The sequence below is a fragment of the Schistocerca gregaria genome, chromosome 5 (genome assembly GCF_023897955.1).
Source record: "Schistocerca gregaria isolate iqSchGreg1 chromosome 5, iqSchGreg1.2, whole genome shotgun sequence".
Lineage (NCBI taxonomy): Eukaryota > Metazoa > Arthropoda > Insecta > Orthoptera > Acrididae > Schistocerca > Schistocerca gregaria.
The window spans coordinates 274,579,343-274,595,382 of NC_064924.1; the positions used below are offsets into that span (position 1 = coordinate 274,579,343).

The 16,040-nt window shown below is 40.6% G+C and overlaps 1 protein-coding gene across 1 annotated transcript in view; it reads right to left on the reverse strand.

The window, feature by feature from the left end:
* The window catches only part of LOC126272590 (uncharacterized), a 130,000-nt gene that overhangs the window by 35,076 nt on the left and 78,884 nt on the right, over positions 1–16,040 (reverse strand). The window contains exon 7 of the mRNA XM_049975516.1: positions 5,433–5,824. Coding sequence (XP_049831473.1) covers positions 5,433–5,824 — 392 coding nt within the window. The remainder of the gene's footprint in view (positions 1–5,432; positions 5,825–16,040) is intronic.

Below are 16,040 nucleotides of genomic sequence, written 5' to 3' on the forward strand. Positions count from 1 at the left end.
CCTCAAATATCTCTGAGAATATTGGAACAATGGAGACTGATCTGTAGCTTTGGGGAAGATGGTTGTCACATTTTCTAAAAACTGCGACAGCTTTTGATACCTTAAGGGCATCCAGAAAAACTCCAAAGTCCACACATTTATTAAAAATAAAAGTGTATTGTCTTTTTAATGATGTTATTTGATAACCAATAACAGTCCATACTTTTAGAACCTGAAAATTTGGATACAGCTTTTATAATATCAGCAAGTGTGACAGCCCTCCATTGAAATACCAGGTTAACAGGCAGTGGTGTTCCAACAAGGTCCATTGCAGATGAATTTGTTGCTTTAATACTGTTACTTATTTCTGTAACTGAGTTTAAAAAGTTCTGATTTAATTCCTTTGGTTCAAGCAGAGCTGTTTCTGTGCATTTTTGTGTATTCTCTTGTTTTATTACTTGCCATGCTGCCTTTCGTTTATTGGGAGCCCTTTCTATATAGTTTTCCACTGTAAAAGAGGTCATAGGGAGCACTGTAGTCCTCTTTTTTCTAGACTCAGACTACTCACAATTGTAAATTTATACATTTATGTGTCTGTACTCTATATTAAAAATAACATTTCAGGATTTGTGCCAGAGGGGAAATAAACAAACACAACACCAGAGCTAAGATTAAGTTAGACATACCACGTCACAGATTAGCAAGAACAGGAAAGTCCCACAAAGTAAACATTCAAAATGTTTGATAATCTGCCAATTCGTGTTCAGTCTATCGATAAAAATTTTTTTAAAAATTAGTGGTACAGCTGGCTGTCATATCATTCATTTTATGACATTAAAGAATTCTTTGAGATGTCTGAGGAGGATCTTAGCATTTAAAAGTTTTCCGTAGTTAAACATACTATTGTGGGCTGTGGTTAAGTCATATGTAATTACATAGTATATACAATGCACAATACACTATGTGGAAGGTATACGATACTATATATACTATATTATATTATAGTACAGCTTATTGCATTAACTTTTAGAAACCATCCTAGTGTAGTCTGCTACACACTCATGCTTAAAATGTACACTATAATCTATTGAAATGAGTTTATTTTATTATTTTGTATGTACTACTACATCCTGTATGATGAAGCCAGTATCATTGTTAAATGATCTATGGTGAATAAAATTCTTGATTCTTCATTCTTGAGTGTAACACCTGGTGTCAAGTGCGGTGAAGCACAGCAGCACCAGGGATCATAATAAATGCCGTATGTGTTAACAATGACAGCACAGAGTGCGATAAGTGATTGAGAGCAGAAGAAGGGGATTTTGAAGAATTTGAATAGTTTTAAGTGGGAGATTTGAAGAGACAAGGCATTACCAAAAGCAACTACTGATATTAGAAATAAGAAGAGGCTAACTAACCATAAATAGTAGTTTCTGCTCGCCAAATAAGATGACGTTGCTGACAAAAATGAGAGTTAAGGTATTTTTGACACTAAAATTGCAAATAAGAGGGGTGTCCACAAATATTGGCTGTCTGTAATCTGTGCTGGAAGACAGCATCCACAATTATGAGGGATATGGGGTCTGACAATGCTGCAGCAACACTGATGCTGTTCACATCAAGCTGAGTGCGGTTGCAGTGAACTGCTGTGGGCTGACATGGGAAACTACACTTCATGCCACTGTCTGCCACCGCAATGTTCAACCTGCCAATGATGTGACGTGGTTCATTGAACCTGCAATGTGGTTTCCTCTCACTGCTCCAGGTGAGCAGTTTTCAAACTGGTAGTTTTTGGAATGGCATATCTCTGTGAAACATAGTATTGTTTAAGACAATATTTTGTGAAAGATGTCACAAAATCATCTGAGCTATTGTTTGACTGGCAATTTAGTGTTTACCTTTGATTACAAGAAAATGGCATCAGAAATTTCTGAGTGGATCCACATCTTTAAGTAAGAGACTAGAAAGAGTAATGAAGTTGTCAGGAAGAGAGATAAGGAAGAGGTCAGAAAGTGTGATGAAAATCTGTTAAATCACTTCAAAGTAGAATTAAAGAAATAAAAAGGAATAACAAAAATGTAAAAACTGAGCTAAGTGAGTAAATACAAATTTAACATGAAAGTATTGATGAAAGTTTTATTAGACTACACGAGGAAGAGGTGACCAAAGAGATTGAGGAGGAAGGTTAAAGATCCGCAACAGAAATACATAAAGAGATTTCATCAAAGTGCGACTTTGCATGGAAGGAAGTAGGTGAATATGTTAAAGAGCTTCATGGTAATGTGGAGGAGGTCAGAGAATTTGCAGAACATGAATGTAAATATTTAAAGGAACAAATCTCAAAAGCCTGTACACATATCAAAGTGTTGAAAAATCATAGTGAGTCCAGAGGCACTGTGGTGTCAATTGAATCTACAACTAGTTTGGAGGAAAAGATTCAGGCTTTTGTAGACCAGAAGTTAAAAAGAGACTGAAAATTCGAGAGGTATTGCAGTTAAGGAGTGCCATGAATTTGTCTGAGCAGTTCCCTAAGTTCAAGCAAGGTGGGAATGTACATCCAACACAATTCCTGAGAGTATTTTCAAGATCTTTGGCACAATAATCAGAAGGCTCAAAAAGGATAGACTTTGCACTAAGTTATTTGGTAGGTGATGTTGTGGAATGGGGAACAACAAAGATTATGTGCCTTATCAAACAAAAGCGCTGGCAGGTCGATAGACACACAAACAAACACAAACATACACACAAAATTCTAGCTTTCGCAACCAATGGTTGCTTCTTCCGGGAAAAAAGGACAGGTGTACACTCGCACACACACACACATATCCATCGGCACATACACAGACACGAGCAGAGTTTTGTAAAGGCAAAGAGTTCGGGCAGAGATGTCAGTCAAGGCGGAAGTACAGAGGCAAAGAAGTTGTTGAAAGACAGGTGAGGTATGAGCGGCGGCAACTTGAAATTAGCGGAGGTTGAGGCCTGGCGGATATCGAGAAGAGAGGATATACTGAAGGGCAAGTTCCCATCTCCGGAGTTTTGACAGGTTGGTGTTAGTGGGAAGTATCCAGATAACTCAGACGGTGTAACACTGTGCCAAGATGTGCTGGCCGTGCACCAAGGCATGTTTAGCCACAGGGTATCCTCATTACCAACAAACACTGTCTGCCTGTGTCCATTCATGCGAATGGACAGTTTGTTGCTGGTCATTCCCACATAGAAAGCTTCACAGTGTAGGCAGGTCAGTTGGTAAATCACGTGGGTGCTTTCACACGTGCCTCTGCCTTTGATCGTGTACACCTTCTGGGTTACAGGACTGGAGTAGGTGGTAGTGGGAAGGTGTATGGGACAGGTTTTACACTGGGGGCGGTTACAAGGGTAGGAGCCAGAGGGTAGGGAAGGTGGTTTGGGGATTTTGTAGGGATGAACTAAGAGGTTACGAAGGTTAGGTGGACGGCGGAAAGACACTTTTGGTGGAGTGGGGAGGATTTCATGAAGGATGGATCTCATTTCAGGGCAGGATTTGAGGAGGTCGTATCCCTGCTGGAGAGCCACATTCAGAGTCTGATCCAGTCCCAGAAAGTATCCTGTCACAAGTGGGGCACTTTAGTGGTTCTTCTGTGGGAGGTTCTGGGTTTGAGGGGATGAGGAAGTGGCTAGGGTTATTTGCTTCTGTACCAGGTCGGGAGGTTAGTTGCAGGATGCGAAAGCTGTTTTCAGGTTGTTGGTGTAATGGTTCAAGGATTCCGGACTGGAGCAGACTCGTTTGCCTTGAAGACCTAGGCTGTAGGGAAGGGAACGTTTGATGTGGAATGGGTGGCAGCTGTCATAATGGAGGTACTGTTGCTTGTTGGTAGGTTTGATGTGGACGGACGTGTCAAGCTGGCCGTTGGACAGATGGAGATCAACGTCAAGGAAAGTGGCATGGGATTTGGAGTAGGACCAGGTGAATCTGATGGAACCAAAGGAGTTGAGGTTGGAGAGGAAATTCTGGAGTTGTTCTTCACTGTGAGTCCAGATCATGAAGATGTCATCAATAAATCTGTACCAAACTTTGGGTTGGCAGGCCTGGGTAACCAAGAAGGCTTCCTCTAAGCAACCCATGAATAGGTTGGCGTACGAGGGGGCCATCCTGGTACCCATAGCTTTTCCCTTTAATTGTTGGTATGTCTGGCCTTCAAAAGTGAAGAAGTTGTGGGTCAGGATGAAGCTGGCTAAGGTGATGAGGAAAGAGGTTTTAGGTAGGGTGGCAGGTGATCGGCGTGAAAGGAAGTGCTCCATTGCAGCAAGGCCCTGGACGTGCGGAATATTTGTGGATAAGGAAGTGGCATCAATGGTAACAAGGATGGTTTCTGGGGGTAACAGATTGGGTAAGGATTCCAGGCGTTCGAGAAAGTGGTTGGTGTCCTTGATGAAGGATGGGAGACTGCATGTAATGGGTTGAAGGTGTTGATCTACGTAGGCAGAGATGCGTTCTGTGGGGGCTTGGTAACCAACTACAATGGGGTGGCCGGGATGATTGGGTTTGTGAATTTTAGGAAGAAGGTAGAAGGTAGGGGTACGGGGTGTCGGTGGGGTCAGGAGGTTGATGTAGTCAGGTGAAAGGTTTTGTAGGGGGCCTAAGGTTCTGAGGATTCCTTGAAGCTCCGCCTGGACATCAGGAATGGGATTACCTTGGCAAGCTTTGTATGTGGTGTTGTCTGAAAACTGACGCAGTCCCTCAGCCACATACTCCCAAGTACCACGGTCGTGGAACCCTTGTCCGCCGGAAGAATGATAATGGATCGGTCAGCCTTCAGATCACGGATAGCTTGGGCTTCAGCAGTGGTGATGTTGGGAGTAGGATTAAGGTTTTTTAAGTAGGATTGAGAGGCAAGGCTGGAAGTCAGAAATTCCTGGAAGGTTTGGAGAGGGTGATTTTGAGGAAGAGGAGGTGGGTCCCGCTGTGACGGAGGACAGAACTGTTCCAGACAGGGTTCAATTTGGATAGTGTCTGGTACCACAAAACCCTAATTCAGAATTAACCTTTCCTCCAAACCTCTCTCCCAATCCGAAACCTCTGTCCTATCCAAAGGCCTCACCTTCATCCCCACTCCCAGATTCAACCAAACAGCCCTCGTCAAAGATTTACTGTCCTACACTCGTAATCTCTGCTGGAAATATCACTTTTCCATGAAGAGAAATGATCCTAATCCTACTCCTAAGATCCAGCTCCCCAAGACACAGCTACAGAGGAGGCAGTGTTACACCTGGTGTCAAGTACGGTGAAGCATAGCACCAGGGAACGTAACAAACGCTACAGCTGAAGATCAAGAGTGAGACAGAAAAGAAATGATTTCAACCTATTATTTCAAAATCTGATAATTACTTAATTTTTAATTTACATACTCTTATTATTGTGTGACTTAGTGAAACCTTTAAAGCATACACCGTCAAGATAATTTTTGGTCACTTACCTCACAAGAGTTTATGATTTCCTCTGGAGCACTTAGAAATAAATTCAGTGCTTTCTTCAGCAACTTTGTCATGGATGACTTGTTTTGTTCTATCAGTGCTGTAATATTTCCCTCTAATATTTTCTGCAAATCTGTTGAGCATATTGTTTCACTTTTGTCCAATTCAAATGTAATAAATACACATACTGTTTTAGTTTGTTTGCAGCCTTGCATTGTGTGACACCAGTCTGAAGGCAATTTGTTGCAATAGTCATTACAGATCATTACTGGGTCTGAGAGAGTAATATCACCTGGAAGTGAAGCTTCCAGTAATGGTTGCCAGTAATGGACATCCAAAGGGAACACAGATGCTGATAGTCCTAAAACTGATATATGCAAGTGTCCGTCATCGTCTGCAAAAAGAAAAAGATAGGATATTATGACTAACCAAAAAGAAATTAGAGACTATTTCATAATAGTACCTACAACAGTATAAAGAGAAAAAGTTGAGTACCCTCCAAAATTTTCATGTTTGAAATGTATTTTTGCAAGAATCAAATAAAACTAAACGTTTTTCAATATCTACCCACAAAGAAGTGCAAAGGTGATCAACAATCATCTTGTTTGAAATGTTTATTTTTAATGGTCCCAATATATATTATTTCTAGATGGAAAATTTTCTATTATGTTTCTTTATTATGCAAGTTAGCTACTGTAGAGGAAACTTCAGATGGTGTAACTGCTCATAATAAACCAATTACTCCACTGACATGAACTATTAATCTCTCTTCATGAACTTCCTTCCCAAGGTTATTTTTAATCATTTAGCTCACCCAGAACAGCTTATCTGCCCTAAATTAGAAAACATGTACAATTCTAGGCACTATTCACAACTCCGTTTTGTTTACTGTATGGCTCTTTTGCTAAGTGGATAAGTGTCAGTTTACAAATTCATAGTTCTAAGGATCACTCCTCATTTGATTCTAGAATTTTTTGGTATTTATTGCTTCTTTAAACCATGATAATCATTTATTAATGTGAAAAACACCATGCTGTGGCATAGTTCAGAGTCCATATTAAGCTATAGTGCCCCCAACAACTGGCTTCGTGAATCAGACCAAACATGGGGGAAGGTAAGAGCATTCCGCCTTCAATAAAACCACACCCATCAACACTGGTATTCAATACAGCCTTCTGGCTGAGAACAACTTTACTTACTACATAATATAATCTGGTCATAATGTTCCATCTCAGTCACTTCTTAATTATTAATGATATTTATTAACTAAGTAGCTGATACCATTTTCTGTCAAAGCTAAATACTGTTAATCTTCTTTGTTTGCCATTTCAAATTGGTTTTTAAACACCCATGTTACCAATTCCACTGCATTACCCTATTTAATAATCTTGTGAATAATACAACACTGGACAATGTCCTGTAGAAAAAAGGCTGTCTGATCCACTTTGTCCAGAGGCTCACATTCACTACCAGTGTCATCCTACATTCTACATCATAATAAGATATCATGTACTTGAACCAAGAGACATGAAAACTATTAACTAACCAATCACTTTTATTTCTTATCTTATGGCTACAACTCATGAGAAAGACAGATGGATGGTAAAAATGTATAGAAAAACAACTCAGTTTTTAAATTGTTCTAAGTTTTTTTGTGAAATTCTTTGTGAAACACTGTATTAACCAAATGAAAAGGCAGGCTACTCAATAAATGAAATGGCAACTGTACTAATTTGAAGAGGCAAAGATATATCTTTCACAGGCGTATGGTATGTTGAAATGTCCCATGTATGCCCCTACAAAATGTTTGCAAATAATTCCATGTAAATTCACTTTAATCCTCAGATACGTGTTTTCATTTTTTAATGTTGCAGTGAAGTTCCATTTTTAATAAGCCGTATCTCAATATTTTTAATATAGTTGATAGTGTGGATACTTTTGACCATTCATTTATCTCTACATCAGTTTACCACAAAGAACTACTCCATTTGCAATAAAAACCATCAATGTTTTGTGGATTTCAGTACCTTTATTTTCAGCAGGTGAGAGTGATAAGGCAAGGAAAATGAGGTCATGAAAAGGGTCAACTTACTCTAGTAACAGCTTTGAGAAGTATTAACATATACTTATATTATAGAAATGAATTGTTTCTTTCATTGAAATGGCACTATAAATGACAAATTAATGTAAATGAACACATTCAAAATATTAATAAATAGTATAGTTTTCTTCCTAGATATATTCACCCTCAAAGGACCGCTTCTTATCTGATACTCCTATATTAAGTTCCTCTGCAACAAAAGAATTCTTATTTATTTATTTATTGAAGATACACCAAAATAATTTCTCTTCTGACTAAGTAACACTTTGAACCAACTAAATTTTCCTACATTGTAACCATTAACAACTGAAGTTTTTTCCAGTAGTTTCTGCTCTCAGCAGGAATGTGAATGAGTTCCTGCTACAACTAGTTTATATTGTATCACTCACAGGTCACCATCTTCAGTCTGTTAAGAAGTACTATCAACATCCTTGTCCGACACAATAGCTGGGTGGTTAGTGTGGCAGAATGCCATGCAAAGGGGCCTGGGTTTGATTCCCAGCTGGGTTGGGGATTTTTTCCGTTCAGGGACTGGGTGCTGTGTTGTCTTCATCATTGTCTCATCCCCATTGACATGCAAGTCACTGGAGTGGCTCTAGCTAAAAAGACTTGCACCAGGCGACCAGTCTACCCAACTGGATGCCCTAGCCACATGACATTTCATTTCATCAAACATACACAAATGTCATTTTTGAAGTATTTGAAAGAATGGTATCAGCAAAATCGGTTTTTTGTCGCATGAAGCCTTCTCAAAGACGTTTTTGCTGCCGAACAACTTCTTTATTTTTATTCGGTCTGATACTTCATATTTCTCTTTCTTCTGCTGTGTCTCTTTCCAGAAAGTTCCATAGCCAGAATGTATTAACTGATTTCATTGTCAAGAGTAAAACAGTATAAAACTAAATAACCATGTCCATTATGGTGGCATCTTTTATCCATGAGGCCCTTTATTTTCCTCTCCCCCCAACTGAAACAAATATTAAATTAGGTTTCTTATCACAGCTACTTTTATTTAATAACTAGTTATCTGTTTTGTGTGAAGCCAGCTAAAAATCTGGTACAGTAATAAAGAATTATAAATTGAAATCCAGTCCTGCAAAAAACAGAGTTACACAAACAGCTAGAAAAAAGGAATCTGTCTACAACCTTCTCAAGAATTTGCAAACGTCTGGGTTTGTAGTGCATCTTTGGTGTAGAAGTGGAGGTGTGTCAGAGTATCAAGCAGTGGTGGTGCCAGTGGTGGGTAGGGAAAGTCAGCTTATTTATTTATTTACATTTTCTTTGTGGGGAGCCATCGTAATTATGGCTTTTGCAAACATCAGACTTAATACTATGGTTATATTTATACTTATAAAATACAGTATATTCTGTAGCTGTTGTTTCTTATGTCTATTTGTTACATTTATCACGCTAATGCCTCATATTACAATCACTATCTTAAAATTCATGAAAGAATATAAACATTTTTCTATTAGAAAAGATTTTAATTTTGTTTTAAAAACATTTCCCATGTACGTTCTTAGAGAGTTTGGTAGCTTGTTATACCAAATCAAACCACTGATATATGGACTTCTATCAGTCATTTTTAACGTTGTTCTGTTACAGAAATAGTTACACTTTGTTCTAGTGATGTGATCGTGTACATCACTGCCCTTGATAGCTTTTGTTGGTTGGCTTATAAAAAATACAACTATTTTGAAGATGTACAAAGAATATATTGTCAGATATTCATGCTGCACAAACACTTCACGACATAAATCTCTATGCCCCATCCCATGTATAAGTCTTATTGCTCTTTTCTGTAGCAGCAGTATTCTTTTTAAATGTACATCAGCTGCACAGCCCCATAGTTCAATTCCGTAATTGAGAAAGGGGTAAAGTGTTCCATAATATACTAATTTCAGTGCTTGGCTAGGAACTATCTTTGCGAGCTGGCTGAGGAGATATATGGCACTACTGACTTTTCCGCATACGAAATTAATGTGGTATGTCCACCGCAAATTTTCGTCAACATATACACCCAGGAATTTACAGTTACCATTTTCTGTTGCAGAGATATTTCACACACAATTCATATTGTTGTGATGAGAACTGCCTCTTTTAAATGTCAGTAGTTGAGATTTGGTGACATTCACCTTGAGTCCCTGATCATTGAAGTATTTTGTTACTTCTGTTACACTACTAGTAGCAAGAGATTCTAGCTCTTTAGATTTGCTCCCATAGAATAAGATTGAAGTGCCATCTGCATAGCTTACAATATGAGAGTTAATGGGTTGTGGAATATCGTTAATATATATAAGGAAGAGAAAGGGTCCAAGGATTGAGCCCTGTGGTACACCTTGTTATACAGGTTCACTGGCGGACTGGGAGTTCAAGATTTTATTATCTAGTTTGTATGACAAGTTAGTGCTTTGCTTACGATTCAACAGATATGTGGTTAAAAGAATCATGGCTTGATCCCCAATACTATAAGATTTTAGCTTTTTAAGAAGTACCCTGTGGTTTACCGTATCGAATGCTCTTGTCAGGTCCAAAAATATACCTGCAGTCTGCATCTTCTGGTCCAACAGACAGTAAACTTCCTGGATGAACTGTGTAACTGCTGAGGGGGTACTTAGCTCTTTTCTGAAGCCATGCTGCGAATCTACAAGCAGTTTATGTTTTGTGAAAAAGGCACTTAGCCGAGAAAAGATAATGCTTTTTGAATATCTTGCTAAAAGTGGGAATTAATGATATTGGTCTATAGTTGGAGACTTCTTCCTTACTTCCCTTTTTATACACTGGTTTCACTACACTCATTTTTAGAACCGTTGGATACATGTTTTCTCTAATGCTGCAATTAATCAGGTGAGTAAGACATTTAGAAATTTCTTTTAAGCAAGCTTTAATAACAGCACTGGATATGCCATCCCATCCAGATGAAAAATTTTTCTTTAGGACGTATATTGCCCTGCGAACTTCCCTCTCATTCACTCCCACAAATTCAAATTCGGTACACTGGGTGAGATGGCACCAAATCTCTATCTGTGAATCTGTAATATGCATTGATTGTTCACCAGAAATGTAGGAGTTATTAGAAATATTACATATAGTATCTGCTTTTTTATGATGTTACCATCATGTCTTATTATGAGTGGTTCCATGTTCGTCTTGTTGGGACCTTTTCGGTATTTGTTTTGCTGTTAATCTGCTTCCTTAGATTGACAATTTCAGTTTTAAAAGTTTGCTTGGCCCTATTGCATTTTTCCTTGAAAACCTGTGTAGTAGTAGCTTTATAAAGCTGGTTTGGATCATATACTTGCTGCCTGAGTCTAATCAGATTTGTTAGGGGTTTTAGTCTAGGATTACTTCCATTTTGACAGTGTTTTAGAGCTTTCTCCATACAGTCTTTCTCGCACAGTTTGCTTATGTGGGAAACTAGCATAGCCTTCCCTTTTCTGTTTAAGTGGAATCCGTGTTTTGTATGTTCATCATGACTCATCTTACTTAAGTCTATAAAATGTACATGGCTAAATTTATCGCACAGCTTCTTTAGCTCGGAATTATAGTGTATGACAATGCTGGTTTGAAATAGTTTTGGTAAAATGTTACGGAAGCCTCGCAGAGCTGTCTAGCTTTTGGTTTTGTATACGTCATTGCCGCTGCAAGGTAAAACATGTTTTATTCAGTCTTGTGTTGCAATGATCAAATTGGTGTGATGCGAGGGACATGCCCTCTGTCAGCATGTGGTCTGCCAGCTGCACTACCAGCTGCTGATGGCCATGGCGGCATATTGGGCAGGTGTCGCCTGTGTCCAACTTTCCTGAGGACTCATGAGTGAGGAATACCAGTGACATGAATGTCCACCTGGCTTCTCAAAGAGGTGTACTGCTACTGGAAGAGAAGTTCACCTGTGGGGAGGTAGTTGGCAGTGGTAACACCCTGGCCATACTCCACTGCCCTCCAAGGCAGAAGTCCAGCTGCTACTGTAAAGCTTGTAGATGGCTCATCGATCATACTATTACAGATCCATAGTTGTGGACATAACCCCATGACCTGGTCTAGTAGAGATGGCTGCCCATATCAGGATTGGGTGCTCACAGGTCCATAACACGGTAGATAATTGTTTGGCTCTAGCTTCATGAAGGGTGGTGCCAAATGGTGCTAGAATCAGAGCGTATTTATAGTAGTTAGTGGCATGTTTGTTGTGCCAGTAATTGTTTCTAGGCACATACAGATCAGCACTGTCATGGCCCAGTGGTGTGAAAACCCCCCTTGGGCTAGTTCATAGTTACACAGCTTTTCTACAATGTCACCAAGACATTGGGCTTGGGCTGGCCCACCAATGTTTGGTAGGTAACCAGCCTCATTCATGAAATCACATACTAGTGTTTCTGCTCTTGCCTGCTTGCCCCACATATTGCTGGGGTGGAGTTGCTTTTCTTACATTAACAGCCAAAATTAATTATGTCGTTACAATCCTCTTATCTTTGGGAAGACCTGGACCCCAGGTCTGAATCTGTGACCAGTGTGCAGCAAAAGACTTCACACACATACTTATGAAAGGTACTGTTTACATTTTTCCTCTTAACCTTAAGCTGCTTGAGCTACATAGCCTAGAGGCTCCATATTCATTCTACAGTTCTTAGCAAATCTGTTCTCCGATCCTTCCTACATTAGTATATCAAAGCTCTACTCTTGTTTACATTACCCCATAAACATTAACCACTCCAAAGCATTTAATGACTATAAATATCAATATCCACTTATGGCACTTCATCCTATTAGCAACAGTACTTGTGTCAATACTATTCAAAGCCCCATGCCCTCCAAACTACAATATATAATAGCACTATAATACATATATGTTGACTGATTGATTTCAACAGGGGAGCTAAAACAGCTTAGGTCTGACCCACCACTGCATGCACCGAAACTAGATTTATTGTGCAGTATCGCTCCCTGTATATCTAGTAAAGCCAACCAGTGCCCTTAAATAATGCAAGGAGTCCCTCTACCTGTTTTTTACAAGACACAATTTTTCAGGTCTAGTTGTCCTGAAGATTCTGTATCTTTTACTTTCCAATGCCATGCATTCGAAGATTAGGTGTGATGCAGTTTCTTCACCCTCATCAGAGATACTACATTAGGGTCCTCTTCCATTATACCCATTGTGTGTAGGTGTTTTTTGAAATTCCCATGGCCAGTCATTGATCCAGTCATGAGTTTGATCTCTTTCCTGGTCAATTCCAGGATTAGAGAGCTTCTTTTCAAAACATGGCATGGGATCATTACCTTACCATGTTTTTGTTTATGGACCTTGGTCCAATATCCTACGTGCTGTTTCCTAAGCCAGTTCCATAGTTCTAATTTGATCATAGCCTTGGTGATTGTCAGGACAGGTTCCAGTCCAATAAATGGAGTTGTTGCCCCCATCCTAGCCAATCTATCAACTTGTTCATTGCCACAGATCCCTGAGTGGTCAGGGACCCACACTAGGTTCACCCTATTGCTTCCCCTTAGCTCCACCAGAGCCCTGTGGCAATCTGCAACAATCTTAGATCTTGTTACAGGAGCTGCCAACTATTTCAGGGTTGCCTGAATAGATGTAGGTGCTATGGTCATTGTAGCACCTATGCATATTCAACTCCACACATGCCCTGACTGCAGTAATTTCAGCTTGGAATACAGAGGCCAGTTTCCCTAGAGAGATGATGCTCTCCAATCTTGTCTGAACCCTGTACAACCCTGCCCCAATGCCTTGGTCTGTTTTCGACCTATCGCTATCGGTGAACCAAACGATGTCCCACGTATGGTACTGACCTGTTTTCTCCCACTGCTACCTTCTTCCAATTATTATGTTGTAAGGCTTGTCGAAGCAGTTGGGAATTATTATATAGTCGGCAAAATCCCCAGAATACCTATATTTACCTCACTCACTATGTTAGTGTGTGATTATGGATATCCAAATGAGCCCCAGTTTCGGCCAGTTTTAAGTCTGTGTGCCCCAGCTGCTGCCTCCATCTTAGACCTAAGGTCAAGTGGAGGCATATCCAGCATGGCTTCCATTCCAGCAGTTGGTGTGCTGCTAATTCCACCCGTTATGGCTAGCAGGCCAATCTCTGCAACTTAGCAAGCTCCTTAGCAGCAACCTACCTTCTTCCACCACACTACGGCCCCATAGGAAATCCTAGGTCTAAACAATGTGGTGTATATCTAGTGCATACCCCTGGGGCTTAGGTCCCAGTTTTTGCCACAGGCCCTCCTAGTACTCACTAAAGTACTTTTTGCCTTGGAGCAGATGCTCTTAATATGAGGGGTCCAAGTTAGCATCTCATCCAAGGTTACCCCTAGATATTTCACTATCCCCTTCACAGGTAGAGTTTCATCGAAGAGCTTTAGATTCCAACTTGCGTGCTGAATATGTCTCTTTGTAAATGGCACCACAACAGTCTTCTTAGGGATGCACCATTTTTGCACAATGTCTAACCCTCCTTGTGCCATATTCCTGTCCATGTCAGTGAATCTGCCAAGTATTACTGTGACAAGGTCATTTACCTATTCTTGGCAGAAGCATTGTCTGGAATTTAGTACCTCAATGAGTTCATTCACCAGTAGATTCCACAATAGACGAGACAAAACTCCTACTTGTGGGCGGCCTCTAGTGGTCTTAATTACCATCTTTTCATTCATTATGGTAGCCTCTACCTTCCTTCCATTAAGCATGGCCCTGGTCCACCTACATATAGTGGTCCCCAGGTCATGCACCTTTGCTGCCCTTGCCATGGAATCAAAGGTCATGTTACTGAAGGCCCCCTCGATATCCAGGAAGATGCAGAGGGCTATTTCTTGGAAGTGAAGAGCTTTTTCCACCTTCCCAATGAGTCTCACGTGGTTTACCTGGTTGGTATGTATGTTGGTTCGGGTGTAGAGGGATCCTACTTAGCCTCCTCTCCCCAACATATACATTAACCAGTTTTTCCAATGTTTTGAGAATTAAGGAGGACAGACTGATTGGTCTCATATCCTTGGCCTTGGTATGATCAATTCTCCCTGGCTTTGGAATGAAGACAACCTTCACTGCCCTCCAAGCATTGGGAATGATTCCTACTGCTAGGCTAACCCTGAATAGCCTGCATAGGACACTGCCTGTTGCAGGAGAGCTGGAAAAATTCCATCTGGGCCAGGTGACTTGAATGGTTGGAATGTTCTCACCGCCCACTGGATTTTGTTAAAGTTCACACACTCCTTGGCCGTTTCCCAGTCCTCTCTTTGAGTGCCTGAGAACCATTGTCTCTCTGGGGTCACATACTGATCTGTGGTGTCTGGCAGAGCATATTGAGGAAAATGAGTTTTGAGGAGCAATTCCAGCATCTCATCTGCTGTCTTTGTATATTCCCCGTCCTCCTTCCTCAACGTACCTCTTGGATTAATTGGTACTCTAGTGTGAATCTTGTGAAGTCTGGCTTGTGCAGCCATGCCCTCTACTTCCTCACAAAATGCCTTCCAGGATGCCTCCTTTGCTTGTCTTATTGCAAGATTGTAATTGATAAGGGTCTCACAATATTTAGCCCATTGTCCTTTACGTCTCACAATATTAAACAGTCTCTGTAACTGTTTCCTTTGTGCATCTAGTTTGTTATTCCACCAAGGAGCACTCCTATTTGTGTACTTCCTGGTGATTGTGCAGTTGTCCTGATATGAAGTCACTGTGACAGAAGTAACAGCCTCTGCTACTTTCTCAAATTCTATTGGCTTCCTTATCAAGGTTTTAATTTCCGATAAGCCTAAGTCAAGGTCCCTCCTATATGTCTCCCAGTCTGTTTTCCTGGGATTCCTATAGGTCATGGTCTGTCTGATTCTCATTTCAACCTTGAATCTAATGTACATGTGGTCCAATGAGAATGGCTCCAACACCACATGCCATTGTTTGACATAGATACCCATCGTCATGGAACCAAATGTTATGTCAATCACTTCTTCCCTTCTGCTATTCCTGATTGTAGGTTCATTGCCCCTATTCAGGACCTCTAAGTTGTTAGGTAAAAGAAATTGAAGGTGCTCACCTCTACTGCTGGTGTCCTTGCTGCCCCACGCTAGGTTGTGGGCATTGGCATCACATCCCACCAGCAGTTGATCACCTTGCCGATGGCAAGTCTCTACCAGTCTTCTCACCTCCAAGGGAGGAGGAGAGCTGTCTTCGTAAGGAAGGTATGCTGAGGCCAAAATAATTTCCCTCGTGGTACCTTCCTCACATTGCTGCATTTTAATGGTCACTAACTCCCTAGAGCAGAAATCCATCCTCGGCATAAAAGAAATGCCATTTCTTACATAGATCCATGTTCTGGAGTTTCTTAGATTCCTAGCATAGATCAGCTTACCTACAGTGCCTCTGAGGCCCGGTACACCCCCTTTTTATAAATAGGGTTCTTGTATCAGGGCCATGTCCATGCCTGTCTCTCCAGGCAGTGGCTCAGGACAGCAGAGCCCCCTTTACTGTGCTTCAGATTAATCTGCAACACCTCCAGGC